Genomic DNA, 17901 nt, shown 5'->3' with positions numbered 1-17901 from the left:
ACAATACTTGACAAGGGTCCTGTCAATGACGCTCCCCCAGAGCATGCAGAGGCGTGAGCTGTGTCAAGAATGGTGGTGCCGTGGAAAAGGGAGCAGAGCCACATCTTGGAGACCGGCTGGCACCTCGTGCCCCTCGCTGCCCTGCTGCCGTGGCCTCGTCCCGAGATCAAACCCCTCTCCCGCCCCCGTCACGCAACTCCACGCCAGGAACTTTCAGGGTCTTTGACAGAGTGTCAGCACAGGGAATGTTACGTCCCCAAGAGGCAACTGCAGCCCCAAAAAGTTGGAGAAGAGAAAAGAAGCTGATTAACATTTCAAAGTCCACAGCATGAATATTCAGCTTTCATTTTATTTTAGTTATAAAACAGCTGCCCAAACACAAAGTTTTAAAAAATACACACAAACACAAGTTTTTATTCCTTCTTTAGTTGCAGAAAATAAATACCATGACATATTCCATAGGCTTGTCTATAAAAGCATTTCTAAAACCGTCATTTACTTGGATTCAACAGTGGAAGCTTTCTGGCTTCTCAACTGCAGGTACCATATAGTAGGACCATTTTATTTTATTAACTTTTTTAAGCGTTTGGCTCAAGCAACTTTGGAAAAAGGTTGTGAGCTTAAAAATCTTATTCTAAGTTATTTCTTAAATAGTTAAACTGAAACAACCAGAACTTGTTTTATTTAAGAGGAGAATAAAGTATTTCTTTTATAAAAATTGCCCCCAAACGTACACATACCCGACTGACATAAAAAGTTGGTCTGTCTTCATAGGAATCAGCAAGAAGAGAGGGTACAGGGACAGGGAGGGGCGGAACAGGACGGCTCCTGTGGCAGACGCCATCGAGCACCAGCCCGCACAGCATCATTCCTGCGTTTCCAGTTTGGCCCTCGGAGTCGGAAAAATGGACAGCTTTCAGTCATCCAAACCTATGTTTCTGAAAAGGTAGGACATGGACTCCCCGTTGTGAATCCGACGGATTGCTTCTGAAAGGATCATGCTGATATCCACAGTTTTAATCTTGGGGCACTGGAGTTTCTGGATTTCATGTGGAATTGTGTTGGTGACCACCACCTGTGAGTCAAGAGAAAAAACAAAGAGCATCAAAAAGCCAAACAGCTTCACGCTTTGGTCTGAAAATGTGACACACTCCCAAATCTCCAGGGTTCTACTAGACAGTCTACCCTACAAGAACGTTTCCAGTTAATATGAAGCTGCCTGTGTTTCTTAGTTTCTTAGGTTAAGTTTTTTAGTTTTTTCTTTCTTTTAGAGAGAGGGTCTTGCTCTGTTGCCCAGGCTAGAGTGTAGTGGTACACTCATAGCTCACTACAACCTCCCACTCCTGGGCTCAAGAGATCCTCCTGCCTCAGCCTCCCAAGTAGCTGGGACTACAGGCACGTGCCACCACACCCCATTAATTTTCTAATTTTAGAGACAGGGTCTCACTATGTTGCCCAGGCTGGTCTTGAACTCCTGGCCTCAAGCAATCCTCCTGCCTCAGCCTCCCAAAGTGCTGGGATTATAGGCATGAGCCATTGGACCCGGCTAAGATTTGATAACTTCATACCCACTAGGACAGCTATAGCCAAAAAGACAGATAATATCAAGTATTGGTGAAAATGCCGAGAAAATAGAATGCTCATCACTGCTGGTGGGATGTAAGATGTCTCAGGTGCTTTAGAAACCAGGCTGGCAGGCCCTCAAAAGTTTAAACATAGGCTGGTCGTGGTGGCTCACACGTGTAATTCTAGCACTCTGGGAGGCCGAGGCAGGCGGATCACTTGAGGTCAGCAGTTCGAGACCAGCCTGAGCAAGAGCGAGACCCTGTCTCTACTGAAAAATAGAAAGAAATTAACTGGACAACTAAAAATATGGAGAAAAACTTAGCCGGGCATGGTGGTGCATGCTGGTAGTCCCAGCTACTCGGGAGGTTGAGGCAGGAGGATCGCTTGAGCCCAGGGGTTTGAGGCTGCTGTGAGCTAGGCTGATGCCATGGCACTCTAGCTCAGGCAACAGAGCAAGACTCTGTCTCAAAAAAAAAAAAAAAGAAAAGAAAGTTTAAACATAAAGTTACTGTATGACCCAGAAATTCTAATCCTAGTTATATATCCAAGAGAATTGAAAATATATGTCCATGGGCCGGGCACAGTGGCTCACATCTGTGATCCTAGCACTCTGGGAGGCTGAGGCAGGAGGATCACCTGAGGTTAGGAGTTCAAGACCAGCCTGAGCAAGAGTGAGACCCCATCTCTACTACAAATAGGGAAAAAAAAAAAAAAAAAGCCAGGCAACTAAAAATAGAAAAAAGTTAGCCGGGCCTGGTGGTGTGCACCTGTAGTCCCAACTACTTCGCAGGCTGAGGCAGGAGGATCAACTGAGCCCAGGAATTTGGGGTCACTGGTGAGCTGGGCTGATGCCTGGCACTCTACCCAGGGCAACAGTGTGAGGCTCTGCCTCAAAAAAGCCAAAAAACAAAAAATATGTCCACACAAAAACTTACATACAAATGTTCACAGCTACATTATTCATAATAGTAAAAAAGCAAAAAAATCCAAGTTCCCATCAATGTACGAAGAGAGAGAAAATGTGGTATATCTACACAACAGAGTAGTATCGGATCATGAAAAGGAACGAAGCACTGCTCCATGCTGCAGCGTGGATGGACCCTGACAGCGTGTGCGACTGAAAGAAGCCAGAAGCGAAAGCCCACACATAGCATCATCTCATCTACACGAAACGTCCAGAAGACGCAAAGCCATAGAGACAGGAAGCAGGTTAGGGTTGCCAGGGGCTGGGTGGATTGAGAGAAAATGTGGAGTGACTGCTAACGGGTACGGGGTTTCTTTTTGGGGAAATAAAAATGTTCTAAAATTGATTGTGGTAATGATTGTACAACTGCACTTTCTAAAACCCACTGGGTTATATACTTTAAATGGATGAATGGCATGGCACGTGAATCACATCTCAATCTGTTATCTGAAAAAAGTGGTAGCGTTAGAGGATTTTACTCAATGAAACCCAATATAACCCACCTTTTGAATCCATTCATAACTACAAAAGAACTCGCTCTTGTACCTACTCTCTAAGGATCAGGACGTGCCAAAGTGCCAGGCAGCTGTGCCCACACATGGCCTGCCCGTTACCTCATCGATGGCAGACTCCTCAATCAGCCGGGGGGCGTCGGAAGACAGCAAGCCATGAGTCGCCATCACGAAGATCTTATAGGCACCTCTTTCCTTCAGGGTCTCTGCCGCAGCGAGAAAGCTGTCAACGTCATCGATGATGTCATCCTGCCAAATCACAGATGGAGCAAGAGGTGCATGAGCACTTTTGCAAGGGCAGGTTAGACAAGCAGGACAAAGAAGGGTCTGCCTAAATTACCATGACAAATCTGCTCTTCTGTCCCGCCGCCCCCCTCCAGGCCTTGCACACGAGCTTCCTCCTGCACGCCACCAGCTCCACCCGCAGCGCCATCTCCAACCACGCCCAGGCTCCCGGGTGAGAAAACTGTTTCCATCTCTGTACCCCGGACTGCCCAGAGCTGTGCCTTCATAATGCAGGTGGCACCAAAAATGACGCTGGAATAATTTTTTTTTTAAATACATAGAAAAACTGTTACAAGATGCTTTTGACTGTGGGTAATGGAACCGTGGGTGGCTCTCTTCCTCCTTTCCACTAAGCATATGGGAAATATGCTTTTTTCATGATATTACAATGGAGAAAACAACAGTGATTATTGTTCTTTATAACAAAATAGCTTTCAAATAGCTGGGACTACAGGCATGCAACAACATACCCGACTAATTTTTTCTGTTTTCTGTAGAGACGGGGTCTTGCCCTTGCTCAGGCTGGTCTCAAACTCCTGAGCTCAAGCGATCCTCCCACCTCAGCCTCCCCGAGTACTAGTGGCGTGAGCCACTGCGCCCAGCTTAATTTCTTTTGTTTTTTTTTTGAGACAGTCTCACTCTGTTGCCCAGGCTAGAGTACCATGGCGTCAGCCTAGCTCACAGCAACCTCAAACACCCGGGCTCAAGCCATCCTCCTGCCTCAGCCTCCTGAGTAGCTGGGATTACAGGCGTGCGCCAACAGGCCCGGCTAATTTTTTCTATATATATTTTTAGCTGTCCATATAATTTCTTTCTATTTTTAGTAGAGACGGGGTCTTGCTGTTGCTCAGGCTGGTCTCGAACTCCTGAGCTCAAACAATCCTCCCGCCTCGGCCTCCCAGAGTGCTAGGATTACAGGCGTGAGCCACCGCGCCCGGCCCTAGCTTAATTTCCGTTCTTTATAAATTTCCCAGTCTCAGGTATTCTGTTAATAGAAGCACAAAGCAGACCAAGACATCAGGAGCTGGGGCTGGGCGTGGAGGAGGTGGCTGTGGCTATGGAGGGAGGCACGAGGAGCTCTGAGGTGAAGGGCACTGCTGAGTCTGGGTGGCGGCTGCTCATGAAGCTCCCTGGCGTGACTGCACAAGCTGCGCACACGCAGTGCACGCAACACGGGGGCTCTCTGAAGGAGCTCTGCGGGCTGCGGAGCTGGGAATTTCCAGGCTGTGTTTCTGTAACACAGTTAAGCGAGACAGAGGGAGCTGGGTAAAGAGCATGCAGAATGTCCCTGTACATTTTTTCCAACTTCCTGTGAATCTATAATTACTTCAAAATAAAAAGATTTTTTTTTTTAAATGCACTTGCAATAGAATGGGAAACAAAACGCTGAACCTGGAGCATTTTGTTACTACAGACTTTGCCAGTTAAGGAATAAATTAATGAACAGCTATTAGCCTGGGTGACATGAGAGATTTTCTAACTTGAAAAAGATGACAGCAACATTACCAAGCACCAGGGATAACAAACAGGGAGCAGCCACTATGGAGCCTGGGAAACACTGCTGTACAACCACTTTATCTTCAGACCCAGCTCCGCTCCCAGGCTCCTCAAAACTCTCGCATGTATACAGCAGAAAATAGGTGCAAGAATGTTCAAAGCAGTCCCATTTGGAAATGGAAAAAATGCATGTTCAATGCCTGCAGAACAGATAACTAAGCTGTATAACAGCTATACCAGCGAAAAAGAATAACGTACAACTATCTGCTACGACGTGGGTAAATCCCGACAACAGTGTCAAACAAAAAAGTCACGAAGGACACAGAGACATCATTTATAGAAACATCAAAACCAAGCCAAACAAAACAAGACAGGATTTAAGGGAATGTGCATTCATGGCAGACTATAAAGATAAGGAAGGGCACAGATGGATAGATTTTGGGTTGGGGACAACCTTTCAGGGGGAGAGGAAAAAAGAGCCCCAGGTAAGCCCACAGGAAGCTTCCAGGGTAGCTGGTGACATGCCCCCTGTAAGCGGACTAGCAGGTCCCCAGGGGGTCACTCTATTCTGGGAGCTACACAGGCATTAAGTACATTATCTTTGTGCACTGGTTTTATAATGTGTGAAAGCACATGTGTTTTTAACAGTTACAATCAACTTTGTTTTCTATTCTTATCACAAAACAATTTCTGGCTGGGCGCAGTGGCTCATGCTTATAATCTCAGCACTTTGGGAGGCCGAGGGGGAGAACTGCTAGAGTCCAGGAATTTGAGACCAGCCTGGGCAACATGGTAAGACTCCATCTCTACAAAAAAAAAAATTTTAAATTAGCCAGGTGTGGTGGCACATGCCTGTAGTCCTAACTACTTGGGAGGCTGAGGCAGGAGGATCGCTTGAGCCCAGGAGTAGGAGGTTGCAGTGAGTTATGACGACACCACTGCACTCCAGCCCAGGGAACAGAGTGAGACCCTGTCTCAAAACAAACAAACAAAATTTCCCATGCTATAACAAACAGCTGCACAATTTAGTTAACTATGCAATTTTTAAAACAGATTAATAATAGCATTTCTCAATTTCTGGGCCAAAATAAACGTTTAGCACAAGGCACTAACTTAAATGAGACTTACCGGATCATACCACTATTCCTAGCCTTTATATGCCTACAATTAACAAGTCAGTCAACAGAATCACAATGGTAAATACTAAAATTAATAATAAAAGAAGGCTACATACCACAATGATGGCAATCCTTCCTCCAACATCACCAACAACTGTGATTGGGGGCTTTTCTTTAGGAATCAGCACTGGTCAGAATAAAACAAATACACCAAATTTTTACATTAAAAAGTAAGACAAAACCTTTAGGAAGTTAATGTCTCATGATCTCATGATAAAAACATCAAACAAAATAGGGACAGAAGGGAACTCCCTCAATCTGATGAAGGGCAACTATGAACACCCACAGTTGACATGACGCTTCATGATGAAAGACTAAAAGCTGCCCCCTAAGACCAGGAACAAGACGAGGATGCCTGCTAGTTCCACTGTCATCCAGCACTGTACTGGGTGTGCTAGCACGGGAAATTAGGCAAGACAAAGAAAAAAAGACATCCAGATCAGAAAGGCAGAATTAAAACTCTATTAGCAGATGACATGATCCTACACATTAAAAATCCCAAAGAATCCACAAAAAACTACCTAAGCTAATACAAGAATTCAGCAAAGTTGCAGAGTACTGGATCAACACACATAAATCAGGGGTGTTTCTACCCACCAACAATGAAGAACCTGAAGAGAAAATTAAGAAAGTAATTCCATTTACAAAAGGATCCAAAGGAGAAAAAAATCTCTAGGAATAAATTTAACCAAGGAGGTGAAAAACTTGTGAAAACTATAAAACACTGCTGAAAAAAATTAAAAGAAGAATCTTTTTTTCCCTCTTTTTTAGAGATGGGGTCTCATTCTGTCACCCAGGCTGGAGTGCAATGGCACGATCATAGCTCACTGCAGCCTCAAACTCCTGGGCTCTGGCTACGCGATTGTCCTGCCTCAGCCTTCTGAGTAGCTGGGACTACAGGTGTGCACTACCATGCCTGGTTAAGTCTTTTAAAAAATTCTTTTGTACAGGAGAGTCTTACTACATTACACAGGCTAGTCTTGAACTTCTGGCCTCAAGCTATCATCCCACCTTGGCCTCACAAATCACGTGAGCCACCGTCCCTGGCCAAGACTCTTAAATATTACACCAAAAGACAAGCAACAAATAAAAATCAGACTTCAGCAAAATGAAAACCTTTTGTGTGCCAAACAACACTATCAAGAAAGTGAAAAATAACCTAAAGAATGAGAGAACATTTGCATACCATTTATCTCTAGTATCCTAAATATACAAAGAAAGCTTGCAACTCAATAATAAAAAGGTATACAACCCAATTAAAAAATGGGCAAAGGGACAGGAAGGCGAGAGATTAAGAAAAAAAGAAAAAGAATAAGATTTAAACAAAAATGGGTAAAAGACTTGAACAGACATTTCTGCCAATAAGATATACATATGCCCAACAAGGCCAGGCGCGGTGGTCACATCCGTAATCCTAGCATTTAGGAGGCCAAGGAGGGAGGATCACTTGAGGCCAGGAGTTTGAGACCAGCCTGAGCAAGAGTGAGACCCCATCTCTACAAAAAATAGAAAAATTACCCAGCTGCACCTGTAGTCCCAGCTACTTGGGAGGCTAAGGCAGAAGGATTGCTTAAGCCCAAGAGTTTGAGGTTACAATGAGCTATTATGATGCCACTGGACTCTAGTCTGGGGGACAGAGGGAGACCCTGTCCCCAAAAAACAAAAACAAAAACAAAAACAAATGGCCAGGCCGGGCGTGATGGCTCACGCCTGTAATCCCAGCACTCTGGGAGGCCGAGGCGGGCGGATTGTTTAAACTCAGGAGTTTGAGACCAGCCTAAGCAAGAGCGAGACCCCGTCTCTACTAAAAATAGAAAGAAATTATATGGACAGCTAAAAATATATATAGGAAAAATTAGCCGGGCATGGTGGCGCATGCCTTTAGTCCCAGCTACTCGGGAGGCTGAGGCAGGAGGATCGCTTGAGCCTAGGAGTTTGAGGTTGCTGTGAGCTAGGCTGACGCCACAGCTCTCTAGCCCAGGCAACAGAGTGAGACTCTGTCTCAAAAAAAAAAAAAAAAAAAAAAAGAGTCCAGGGAGCCTTCCACCCTCTTCCACCACATAAGGATGCAGCAAGAAGGAACTATCTATGGAGGAACAGGCCATCACCAGATACTACGAAAAATAAATTTCTCTTGTTTATAAATTGTCTGGTCTAAGATATAATGTTAAAACAGCCTGAAGTGACTAAGACAGACAGGTGGTATACAATCCTGTATTCTGCCTTATTGACATATATTCCATAGATTTTTCTCTTGTTTTCAGATAGTCTTGATTACTTCAAAGGGCTGGATAATTAGCTATTCTGATACAATTTACCAAGCCTTACCCTTTGGGAAACCATTTAAACCATTCCAAAATTTCATATTAAAAATAACACTATAGTCAATAAGTTTATACATAAGCTTTTTGCTTATGTTAACCTATACTCTAGGATATACTGCTAAATGAATCCATAAAATTCTCTGAAATGCCATAACCGAGTCTAAATAGTTTGAACATTTTCATAGGTCTTGCTCTTGCAAAGGAGAGACTGCTTGTAAAGGGCTCTGTAATTCACAGGGTCATCAGAAGTGCATTTATTACTATCTTGCCAGGAAAGGTGTTAATTAGTTTTTGCCAACTTCAAGTTTCACATTGAAAAGAAAAAACCCACAACCGGTTAGCCTTAAAACCGAGGCAAGCAGCAAAGCGCGCCAGCGCACTTACTGGGGATCTCCAGGCTGGGGTGGATAGCAGCCACACTCCTGACCATGGGCGGGGAATGGCGCCCGTCCACCAGGTCGGACTCTGCATCCTGCGCTTCTCCATGAATCACGGCGATTCCCAGGCGCAGGCGCTCAGCAAAAGATTGTGCCCTAAAGGAAAGCATCAGACACAAACTCAAAAACCAGGCAACCTGTTTTCTCCTAATGTCCAGGGGAGAAAACATTAAGAGAACATAAGTAAAATGTAGTTTCCCAAAGGAATAAGGAAAAAAAGAGCATAAAACAGCCTCAGACTCTTAGAATCCAGGACTAACTGCGGAGACCCCACATGCCGAACGCTTCTCTCCGGCGGCAGCACTAACGGATGGGCAGTGGCCTGGCCTGGTCTGCAAGCAGCTGGCTGGGGGAGCCCGAGGGAGCTGGCTAACCGCCTCCCAGTCTCCTCACTGACAACCGCTAATCCCACCTCCCTACCTCCCTGCCCACCTGTGAGAACCAACCACACGGGACAAAGTGCATTAAATAGTCATCAAAGCATTAAGCACCAATTTTTTAACGGCTTTACAGAGGTATAATTGAAATGCAAGAAATCGTACATATTTAAAGAATACAATTTCTTAAGTTCTGACATGTGTATATACACACATAAGCATTAACACAATCAAGACAAGGAACACATCTACCATCACCAAACGTCTCCTTGTACCCCTCTGCTGTTTGTCCTTCTAGCCCCAGGCAACCACTGATCTGCTTTCTGTCACCACAGTTTCACCTTTTCTAGAATTTCAGGTAAGTTAGTAGAACCACGCAGTATGTAGTCTTTTTTTGTCTGTCTTATTTTACTCAGCATAATGTTTTGGATATTCATCCATGCTACATCACGTATCAACAGTTCAATCCTTTTCACTGCTAAGTAATATTCCACTGTGTGAACAGATCACAGTTTATCCATTTGCTTACTGACAGACTTCTGGGTTGTTTCCAGGTTTTAGCTATCACAAATAAAGCTGCTGTGAACATTCATACAAAGATCTCTGTATGAGCATATGCTTTCTTTTCTCTTGGTAAATACTTAACAGTGAAATCGCTGGATCACACGGTAGGTATATATAATATAACTCCTTAAAAAAAGGCTAAACTGTTTTCCAAAGTAGTTATACCATATTACACATTTTCATGAGCAGTGCATGCGTGGGCCAGTTCCTCCACATTCTTATCAACACTTGCCATAGTCAATCATTTTAATATAATCCATTCTAAGGGTGTACAGTGGCACTTCATGGTGGTTTTCGTTTGGATTTCCCTAATGACAAATGGTATTTTGAGCATCTTGTCATGTGCTTATTTGCCGTCCATATATACCCTTTGGTAGAGAGTCTATTTATCTTTTGCCAATTTTTTTTTTTTTTTTGAGATAAGGTCTTACTCAGTTGCCCAGGCTGGAGTGCAATGGCACAATCCCAGCTCACTGTAACCTTGAACTCCTGGGCTCAGGCGATCCTCCTGTCTCAGTCTCCCAAGTAGCTAGGAATACAGGCACATGCCACCACACCGAGCAATTAAAAAATTTTTTTTTATAGACACGGGGTCTTGCTATGTTGTCCAGGCTGGTCTTGAACTTCTGGCCTAAGGTGATCCTCCCACCTCAGCTTCCCAAAGTGCTGGGATTTCAGGTGTGAGCCACTGCACCTGGCCTCTTTTGCCTATTTTTAAATTGGATTGGTTCCCTTATTAAGTTTTGAAAATTCTTTACATATTCTGAGTACAAGTCCTTTATCATATATATCCTTTAAAAATACTTTCTTCCAATCTGTGCCTTTTCCTCTCATTTTCTTAATAATGCCTTCTGAAAAGCAGTATTTAATTCTGACGAAGTACATCTTACCAATTTTTTCTGAGTTGTGCCTTTGGTGTCATATTTAAGAAGTCTTTGCCTAACCCAATGTCGCAAAGATTTTTCCCTGTTTTCCTCTAGAAGTTTTTTTGTTTTTAGAGACAAAGTTTCACTCTGTCACCTAGGCTAGAGTGCAGAAGTGCAATCATAGCTCACTGCAATCTCGAACTCCTGGGCTCAAGCAATCCTCCTGCCTCAGCCTCCTGAGTAGCTGGGACTACAGGCATGCGCCACCATGCCCGGCTAATTTTTTCTATATATTTTTAGTTGTCCAGATAATTTCTTTCTATTTTTAGTAGAGACAGGGTCTTGCTCTCACTCAGGCTGGTCTTGAACTGCTGACCTCGAGCGATCCTCCTGCCTTGGTCTCCCAGAGTGCTAGGATTATAGGACTGAGCCACCGTGTCCAGCCTGTTGATTTTTTAAAATGTTAAAACAGCTGGGCACAGTGGCTCACGCCTGTCATCCTAACACCTTGGGAGACCAAGGCAGGAGGATCGCTTGAGCTCAGGAGTTTGAGGTTGTAGTGAGCTATGATGATGCCACTGCACTCTAGCCGGGGCAACAGAGCAAGATTCTGTCTTAAAAAAAAACAAACAAACTTAAACCAACCTTGCATTCTTGGGATGAACCCCCAAATAGTCATGATATATTATCCTTTTATATATTGTTGGATTCAGTTCACTAAAATGTTGTTTAGGGTGTTCACCTGTATGTTCATGAGAGATACTGGTCTGTAGTTTTCTTATATGTCTGTGTCTGGTTTTGCTATTGGGTAATTCCTAATAGGATGAGTTGGAAAGTATTTGTTCTTTAATTTCTGGAAAAGCTCATGTAGAATTGGCATTATTTCTTTCTCAAATGTTTGGCAGAATTCACCATTGAAATCTGGGCCTGGGAATTTTCTTTATAGGAAAATTTTCAATTTAATTTCTTCAATAGATGTAAGTCTACTCAGATTATCTAGGTTTTGGTAGTTTGTGTTTTTCAAGGAAGTTCCTGGCACAAAGTTGTTATAATATGCCCTTCATTGCCCTTTCAACATCTGTAGAATTTGTGGTGATGCCACCTGTTCTTTCCTAATATTGGTAATTTGTGACCAGTCTGGATAAAGGTTTATTAATTTTATTGATTTCCTCAAAGAACAAACTCTTAGCTTTCTTTTCTCCACTGTTTTTTGTTTTCTATTTCATTGATTTATGCTTTAATCTTTATTATTTCCTTTCTTACGCTTACTTTGGTTTTACTTTGCTTTGCTTTTTCTAATGTCTTAAGGTGGAAGCTGAGATCATTGATTTGAGATCTTCTTTTCTAATAAAAGTACACAAATCGCTCCGTAAGTGTTGTTTTAGTGGCATTCTACAAATTTTAATGTGTTATGTTTTCATTTTCATTCAGCTCTAAATACTTTCTAATTTCCCTTTTGATTTCTTCTTTGACCATGGTTTACCTAGAAGTATATTTAGTTACTAAATATTTAGGACTTTTCCAAAGATACTTCTTTTTTTGTTTGTTTGTTTGTTTTGAGACAGAGTCTCGCTTTGTCCCTGGGCTAGAGTGAGTGCCGTGGCGTCAGCCTAGCTCACAGCAACCTCAAATTCCTGGGCTTAAACGATCCTACTGCCTCAGCCTCCCGAGTAGCTGGGACTACAGGCATGCGCCACCATGCCCGGCTAATTTTTTCTATATATGTATTTTAGTTGGCCAGATCATTTCTTTCTATTTTTAGTAGAGACGGGGTCTCGCTCTTGCTCAGGCTGGTCTCGAACTCCTGAGCTCAAACAATCCACCCGCCTTGGCCTCCCAGAGTGCTAGGATTACAGGCGTGAGCCACCGCGTCCGGCCTCCAAAGATACTTCTGTTATTAGAATTATTCTTAATTCCTGTGTGGTCAAAGAATGTATTTTGTATGGCTTGAATAATTTTAAATTTGAGGCTTGTTTCGTGGCCCAGAATATGGTCTATCTTAATAAATGTGTTTGGGCTCAAAAAGAACATACATTCTGCTGTCCATGGATGGTGTTCTACAACACTTGATCAGATCCAGCTGGCTGACAGCGTTTGTCTTCTGTATCCTTACTGATTTTCAGTCTACCTGTTTAATCAATTACTGAGGGAGGAGTAATAGAACTGCTGACTACTATACTGGATACAACTATTTCTCCTGCAGTTATCAGTGTTTGCTTCGTACATTTTTAAATTCTGCTATTCAGTTCATTATGTTTACGATTATGACGTCATCTTGAAGAACTGACCCCTTCTATCGCTATGAAAAGATTTTCTTTATCTCTGATTTGTCAATGTTAATACAGCCACTCCAGGTTTCTTTTAAAGAGCTAGTTCTACCATGGTATATTATTTTCCCAGCTTTTTATTTTTAACCTATTCCCTCCTCCTCACTGTCTTGTACCTTGCCTCAGAGCATGTCCACCTCCCCAGTGGACCAGACTCCTGAGGGCCAACACTGACTCTTACTCTTTTTTCTGTCTTCAGCACCTTATGCACGGTAAATGTTCAAGTGCTTAAAGATCAAAAAGTTCTCCCAGTCTTGGTTTTCCAACACCAAAAATTTAAAACAAGTTCTTATCTAACAGCTCACAAGATTCACTAAAAACAAACAAATAAAAAACCATTAGGGATTATACTGAAGCCCACCAGTGCTATCTATACTAGACAAAGCCACCGCGTTTACATGACACAGGAAGTGCAGGACACTTGAAAACACTAAAAAGTATCAAGTATGTAGAGTCTTGTGAGTCGTGGGAAATTTCACTCTACTAGGTTTCCTACAGGCACTATTCAACTAAGGAAAGCCTTGCTACAGTGTTCATAATTATTTCAAGAAGTTTAAATTCATGCTTAAATCATTCTATTTCAAGATACTTTTTTATAAAGTTATATTTTGCTTCCCTCAGTAGAAAGCATGATATTACTATAGTACATGTAGTTAACTCTTGTGTGGCATTAAAAACAATCTCATCTCAAATGCATGTTAAGCAAACATTTATCAGTCTGGTCTTATCTGTGAGAAATCTAATTTATATTTCCAAGGAAAAGGTGATCATCCTTCACAGGAACAGGACTGTAAAACACAGTCAAACACAGAAAACTATGTGTGTGTGTGGGCGGGGGGGGGGTGATATTTGTACTTAGGGAAACGAGGGAGAGTCATAAACAGGGAAAATATTTTCATAAAAATTGCTAAATAGCCCAAGATTTAATATTTAGTAATCTATTCTTATAAAAAATTTAAAATAATTTTCAAAAAAATTCTCAGAGAAATAAATTTCAGACAAACATAATGACAGAGTCTTCACTAGAGTCTGACACCATATAGATTAGTTCCTCCTTCAAATTCAAGATTGGCTTTGCGGCCGGGCGCGGTGGCTCACGCCTGTAATCCTAGCACTCTGGGAGGCCGAGGTGGGCGGATCGTTTGAGCTCAGGAGTTCGAGACCAGCCTGAGCAAGAGCGAGACCCCATCTCTACTAAAAATAGAAAGAAATTATATGGACAGCTAAAAAATATATATATATAGAAAAAATTAGCCGGGCATGGTGGTGCATGCCTGTAGTCCCAGCTACTCGGGAGGCTGAGACAGTAGGATCGCTTGAGCTCAGGAGTTTGAGGTTGCTGTGAGCTAGGCTGACGCCACGGCACTCACTCTAGCCTGGGCAACAGAGTGAGACTCTGTCTCAAAAAAAAAAAAAAAAAAAGATTGGCTTTGCAAATAAAACTGTTGTCAAAGAAGTGACCTCTCTTAGTTATCCTCTAAGGCAGTTTTTTTTCCTATTTGGGATCCATAGAGGTTTGTCAATTCCTAGATAAATGCTATTTTAATAATACTAACCTCCAGAAAATACAACACGTTCAACATAAATAAAACCATTACCTGTACACTGATGGTAGTTTCTGGATACTTTATATAATTTAGTCACATACCTTACATTCCCACCCGATCCTAAAAAGGATCGGGATTATTTCCATATGTCATTTTGTTTATACACTGACAGACATAAAGGAAATCCAAAACAACTCAATCTTGTTCTCGATTGTACAAAAATGAGGGTTGATTTACATCGTAGGTCAGAAAGAACAAGACAGGATCTCAACTATCATTTCTTTTCCCTATTCATACAGTTTCTAAGAAAAAAATTCCAAACAACTCATTAAAGCAAGTGTGCTACCTTATTAAAGCAACATTACACTCTCAGATGATCCCTTCTGTTCCAAACAACTGCTCACTATCAAAGAACTCCAAAACAATAGCTCTACACTTACAACTGCTCATCAGTAACTAACTTCAGGATTCTAAAGGAACTAGCCACCACCATTCTACATAGTGATATTTAATTTGCAAAGTGCTTCCATATGTTCTTTGATGCTTATTACAACTCTGTAAGATAAGCAATGCAAGTGTTACCCCATCTGACTGGTGAGGAAACTGAGGCTTGCAGAGACTGCCTTGACCAAGGTTCTCACGGACTGGCTAAGCCACAACTGGAAGCCCATGTCTTTCTATTGCTAGTTTAACTATTTTCCTGCTGCCTCGGCTGTCTTTTAAATTAACTATAACAGTTTTCTAAGGGTAGGTGTCAAATGAAAAACTTGGAGGAAGAAGCTAGGAGCAGTCAGATAAAAATGGCTGGGCCAGAAAGTGCCATATCCTATTTGAACTCTATATTGATGTGCAAATCAGGACATTAGAACACAAGAAATCACCGCCACATAGCTAAGGGAGATGGGAACAGTCAAAGTTGACTTAACTATGTTAGACACTATGCCTACAGAACTCTTGCTCATAACACCTTAAATGCAGAGACCAAACTCTCAAGCCACAACTGTATTATTTTATTATCTCATCCCTAGAAAATTGAGCCTTTTGTAGCACCCAGCTCTATCTCAAAACATTTATTTAATGCAGTATGGCCTATTTTGGACTCAATTACTGGATCTGGGAAAAAAAGAGATTGGATCCTTTGTTCCAATCTACCCAAGTAACCTACTAGTCAAACAGAACATGAGGGCAGTCTGCAAGCTCCACAGGAGCAGAGCAATGTCTGTTCTGGTCACCACCACATCCACAATGGCTGGCACAACAGTACTCAAGTATGGACTGAGTGAAGACAGAGTGATGGGGCAAGTCAATTTCAATCATATTTGGCCAACACCCAAATCCCATAATCACTGGTGTGGAAACAAACATTCTAAGAAGTAATCAGTTGCACCACCACTGAAACTGCCTATATTAAAATAATAGTAAGACCACAAGACATGAACTGTGATAAAAGTCTGATCTCTACACAAGGACAGACATAGCTAAAAGTTAACCAGCCATTGTTCCCTAACTTGCCTACTGCTGTAACTGCTCACTGCCTGACAGGGGCAAGATTTGTGACCTCCCCAGTCACTTTTATAGATAACATTGATATTGTAAAACCTAAGAGTGGTCTGAGACACCTTCCAGATTCTGTATTCAGGTGGACCAACTGACATCACTGGACCAGTGGCCATGCATGGGAACTGATCCAACAGGTCCTGTGACCCTCTACCCACGAATTGTTTTAGCCAAGAAGACAATTGCTGCTTCCCAATCCTATGAGTTCATCCCCAACCAATCAGCAAACCCAGTTCTCTAGCCCTTTGTTCACCAAACCACCTTTTAAATACCTCAGCCCCAAAATCCTCACGGAGACAGATTTGAGAAAATTCTCCCATCTCCTTGTTTGGTGCCTTGTGATATTAAACTCTTTCTCTGCTGCAACTCCTACTGTCTCAGTATACTGGCCTCTATCTTGGCTGTAGGCAAGGGACACCATCGGGTTGGGCGGTAACACCACCTTCAAGTAAACAACATCTGGCTGAACCACCTTGGAAAAGTTCCTTCATCTCCTTGGGTCTGTTTCCTCGTCTGTGAGAGACAATAACTGCTGACCTCCTAGGTTAAGAAAATCAAATGAGATCATGTAGATAAAACATACAACACCACACATGCATTCCAGGGGGCATCTTCCTGGGCCCCACTGGACCCAGTACAGTAGGTTCTCAATAAACCTCTGAACAGATGAATGACAAATGTCTGTGACAAATGCCAAAGGAACTGAGCAAAAGGCTACCATATCCATCCCTCTATAAACACATGGGTGCTAGGTGCTCACTGAAGATTCTGGAAGTTATCAGAAGCCTACTCAGATGGAAAAGTTGAAACAAAATTCATCACTTTCTTCTGCTAGTTAGTGAGGAAAAAATGTATCAAAATGCATTGTTGCCACTTCTGCTTCCACTAAAATGGATTGCCCCACTCCTTTATTAAGTCCAACTAAAAACTTTGGACATTATATACAAAACAAACATGAGAAGACTCTAAAAGGCAGGGAGAAAAACGTAGACTGGAGAAAGACCTCAAGGCACCCTAGGACCAACACAGTGGTGACTTCCTTGGGCTTTCTTTTTGCTTCATTATCCCAGACTTATAGCTGGAGAAAAAAATCAGCAACCCAAAAATGTCAGTGGGCAAAGACAAGAAAAATCCCTACAAAAGCCTGCTCTCTCTGGCCAGAGAACCAGGAAAGGGGCAATCTAGCAAGTCAGAAAACATTTAGAAGACAATAACTGTCCTACCCCAGACAAATACTACAGGAAAAACTACAGCCCCATGCTTCCCCTACGTGAGCAAAGGCCAAGTGGCAGGCCTGAACCTCCTGGTTTGTCCTTCTGTCAACAGGCACCTCAACCTCTGATAGGGTGGTTTAATAGTAGGGAGTTGGTACTTTCATGCCCACTTACTAGAATGAGCACCCTGCCTGTGCCAGTGGAGAGCGAAATCTGGATTCTACCCCCAAGTCAGCAGTAAAGAGGTACCCTCCCCTGCCCACTGCGGCAGTGTTGGAGAGGCCTAGTGGTATGAGAAATTCCACCGCCACTCCCAGTGGTAATGAAGCCCCTCCCCCGTGGTGCCAGTGGAGGGCTCATGGGGAGCACCCCCACCCACAGGTAACAGGGAGTCCCTCCCATCTTGAGTGGTCAACACAGGCTAGATGGGGAACCCAGACTTCTACCCCACCCAGAGGTAACAAGCGCATACCGCCACTTTCCCTGCTAGAGCCCTAAGAAGCCAGCAAAAACAGAAGGTCTAAATAACATGCACAGTCTCATACACAATATCCAAATGTCCAGAGTCCAATCAAAAGTCACTCACCACACCAAGAACCAGGGAAATCGCAACATGAAAGAAAAAAGACAATTAACAGATCCCAACACCAAGATGACAGACATGTCAAAATCATATGACAAAGATT

General features: G+C 42.8%; 1 protein-coding gene across 8 annotated transcripts in view; it reads right to left on the bottom strand.

The window, feature by feature from the left end:
• Window positions 1-312: 312 nt before the first annotated feature.
• The window catches only part of PRPSAP2 (phosphoribosyl pyrophosphate synthetase associated protein 2), a 43030-nt gene continuing 25441 nt past the window's right edge, over window positions 313-17901 (bottom strand). For all 8 annotated transcript variants that reach the window (XM_069483231.1, XM_069483228.1, XM_069483224.1 and 5 more), the window contains 4 exons: window positions 8711-8859; window positions 6059-6129; window positions 3145-3291; window positions 313-1075 (listed from right to left, as the gene is read on the bottom strand). In XM_069483231.1, the coding sequence (XP_069339332.1) occupies window positions 917-1075; window positions 3145-3291; window positions 6059-6129; window positions 8711-8859 (526 nt within the window). In that variant the 3' untranslated portion in view covers window positions 313-916. The remainder of the gene's footprint in view (window positions 1076-3144; window positions 3292-6058; window positions 6130-8710; window positions 8860-17901) is intronic.

The sequence above is a fragment of the Eulemur rufifrons genome, chromosome 9 (assembly GCF_041146395.1).
Source record: "Eulemur rufifrons isolate Redbay chromosome 9, OSU_ERuf_1, whole genome shotgun sequence".
Taxonomy (NCBI): domain Eukaryota; kingdom Metazoa; phylum Chordata; class Mammalia; order Primates; family Lemuridae; genus Eulemur; species Eulemur rufifrons.
Note: the sequence above shows the minus strand (reverse complement) of the source record. Positions and strands in the feature narration are given on the sequence as shown.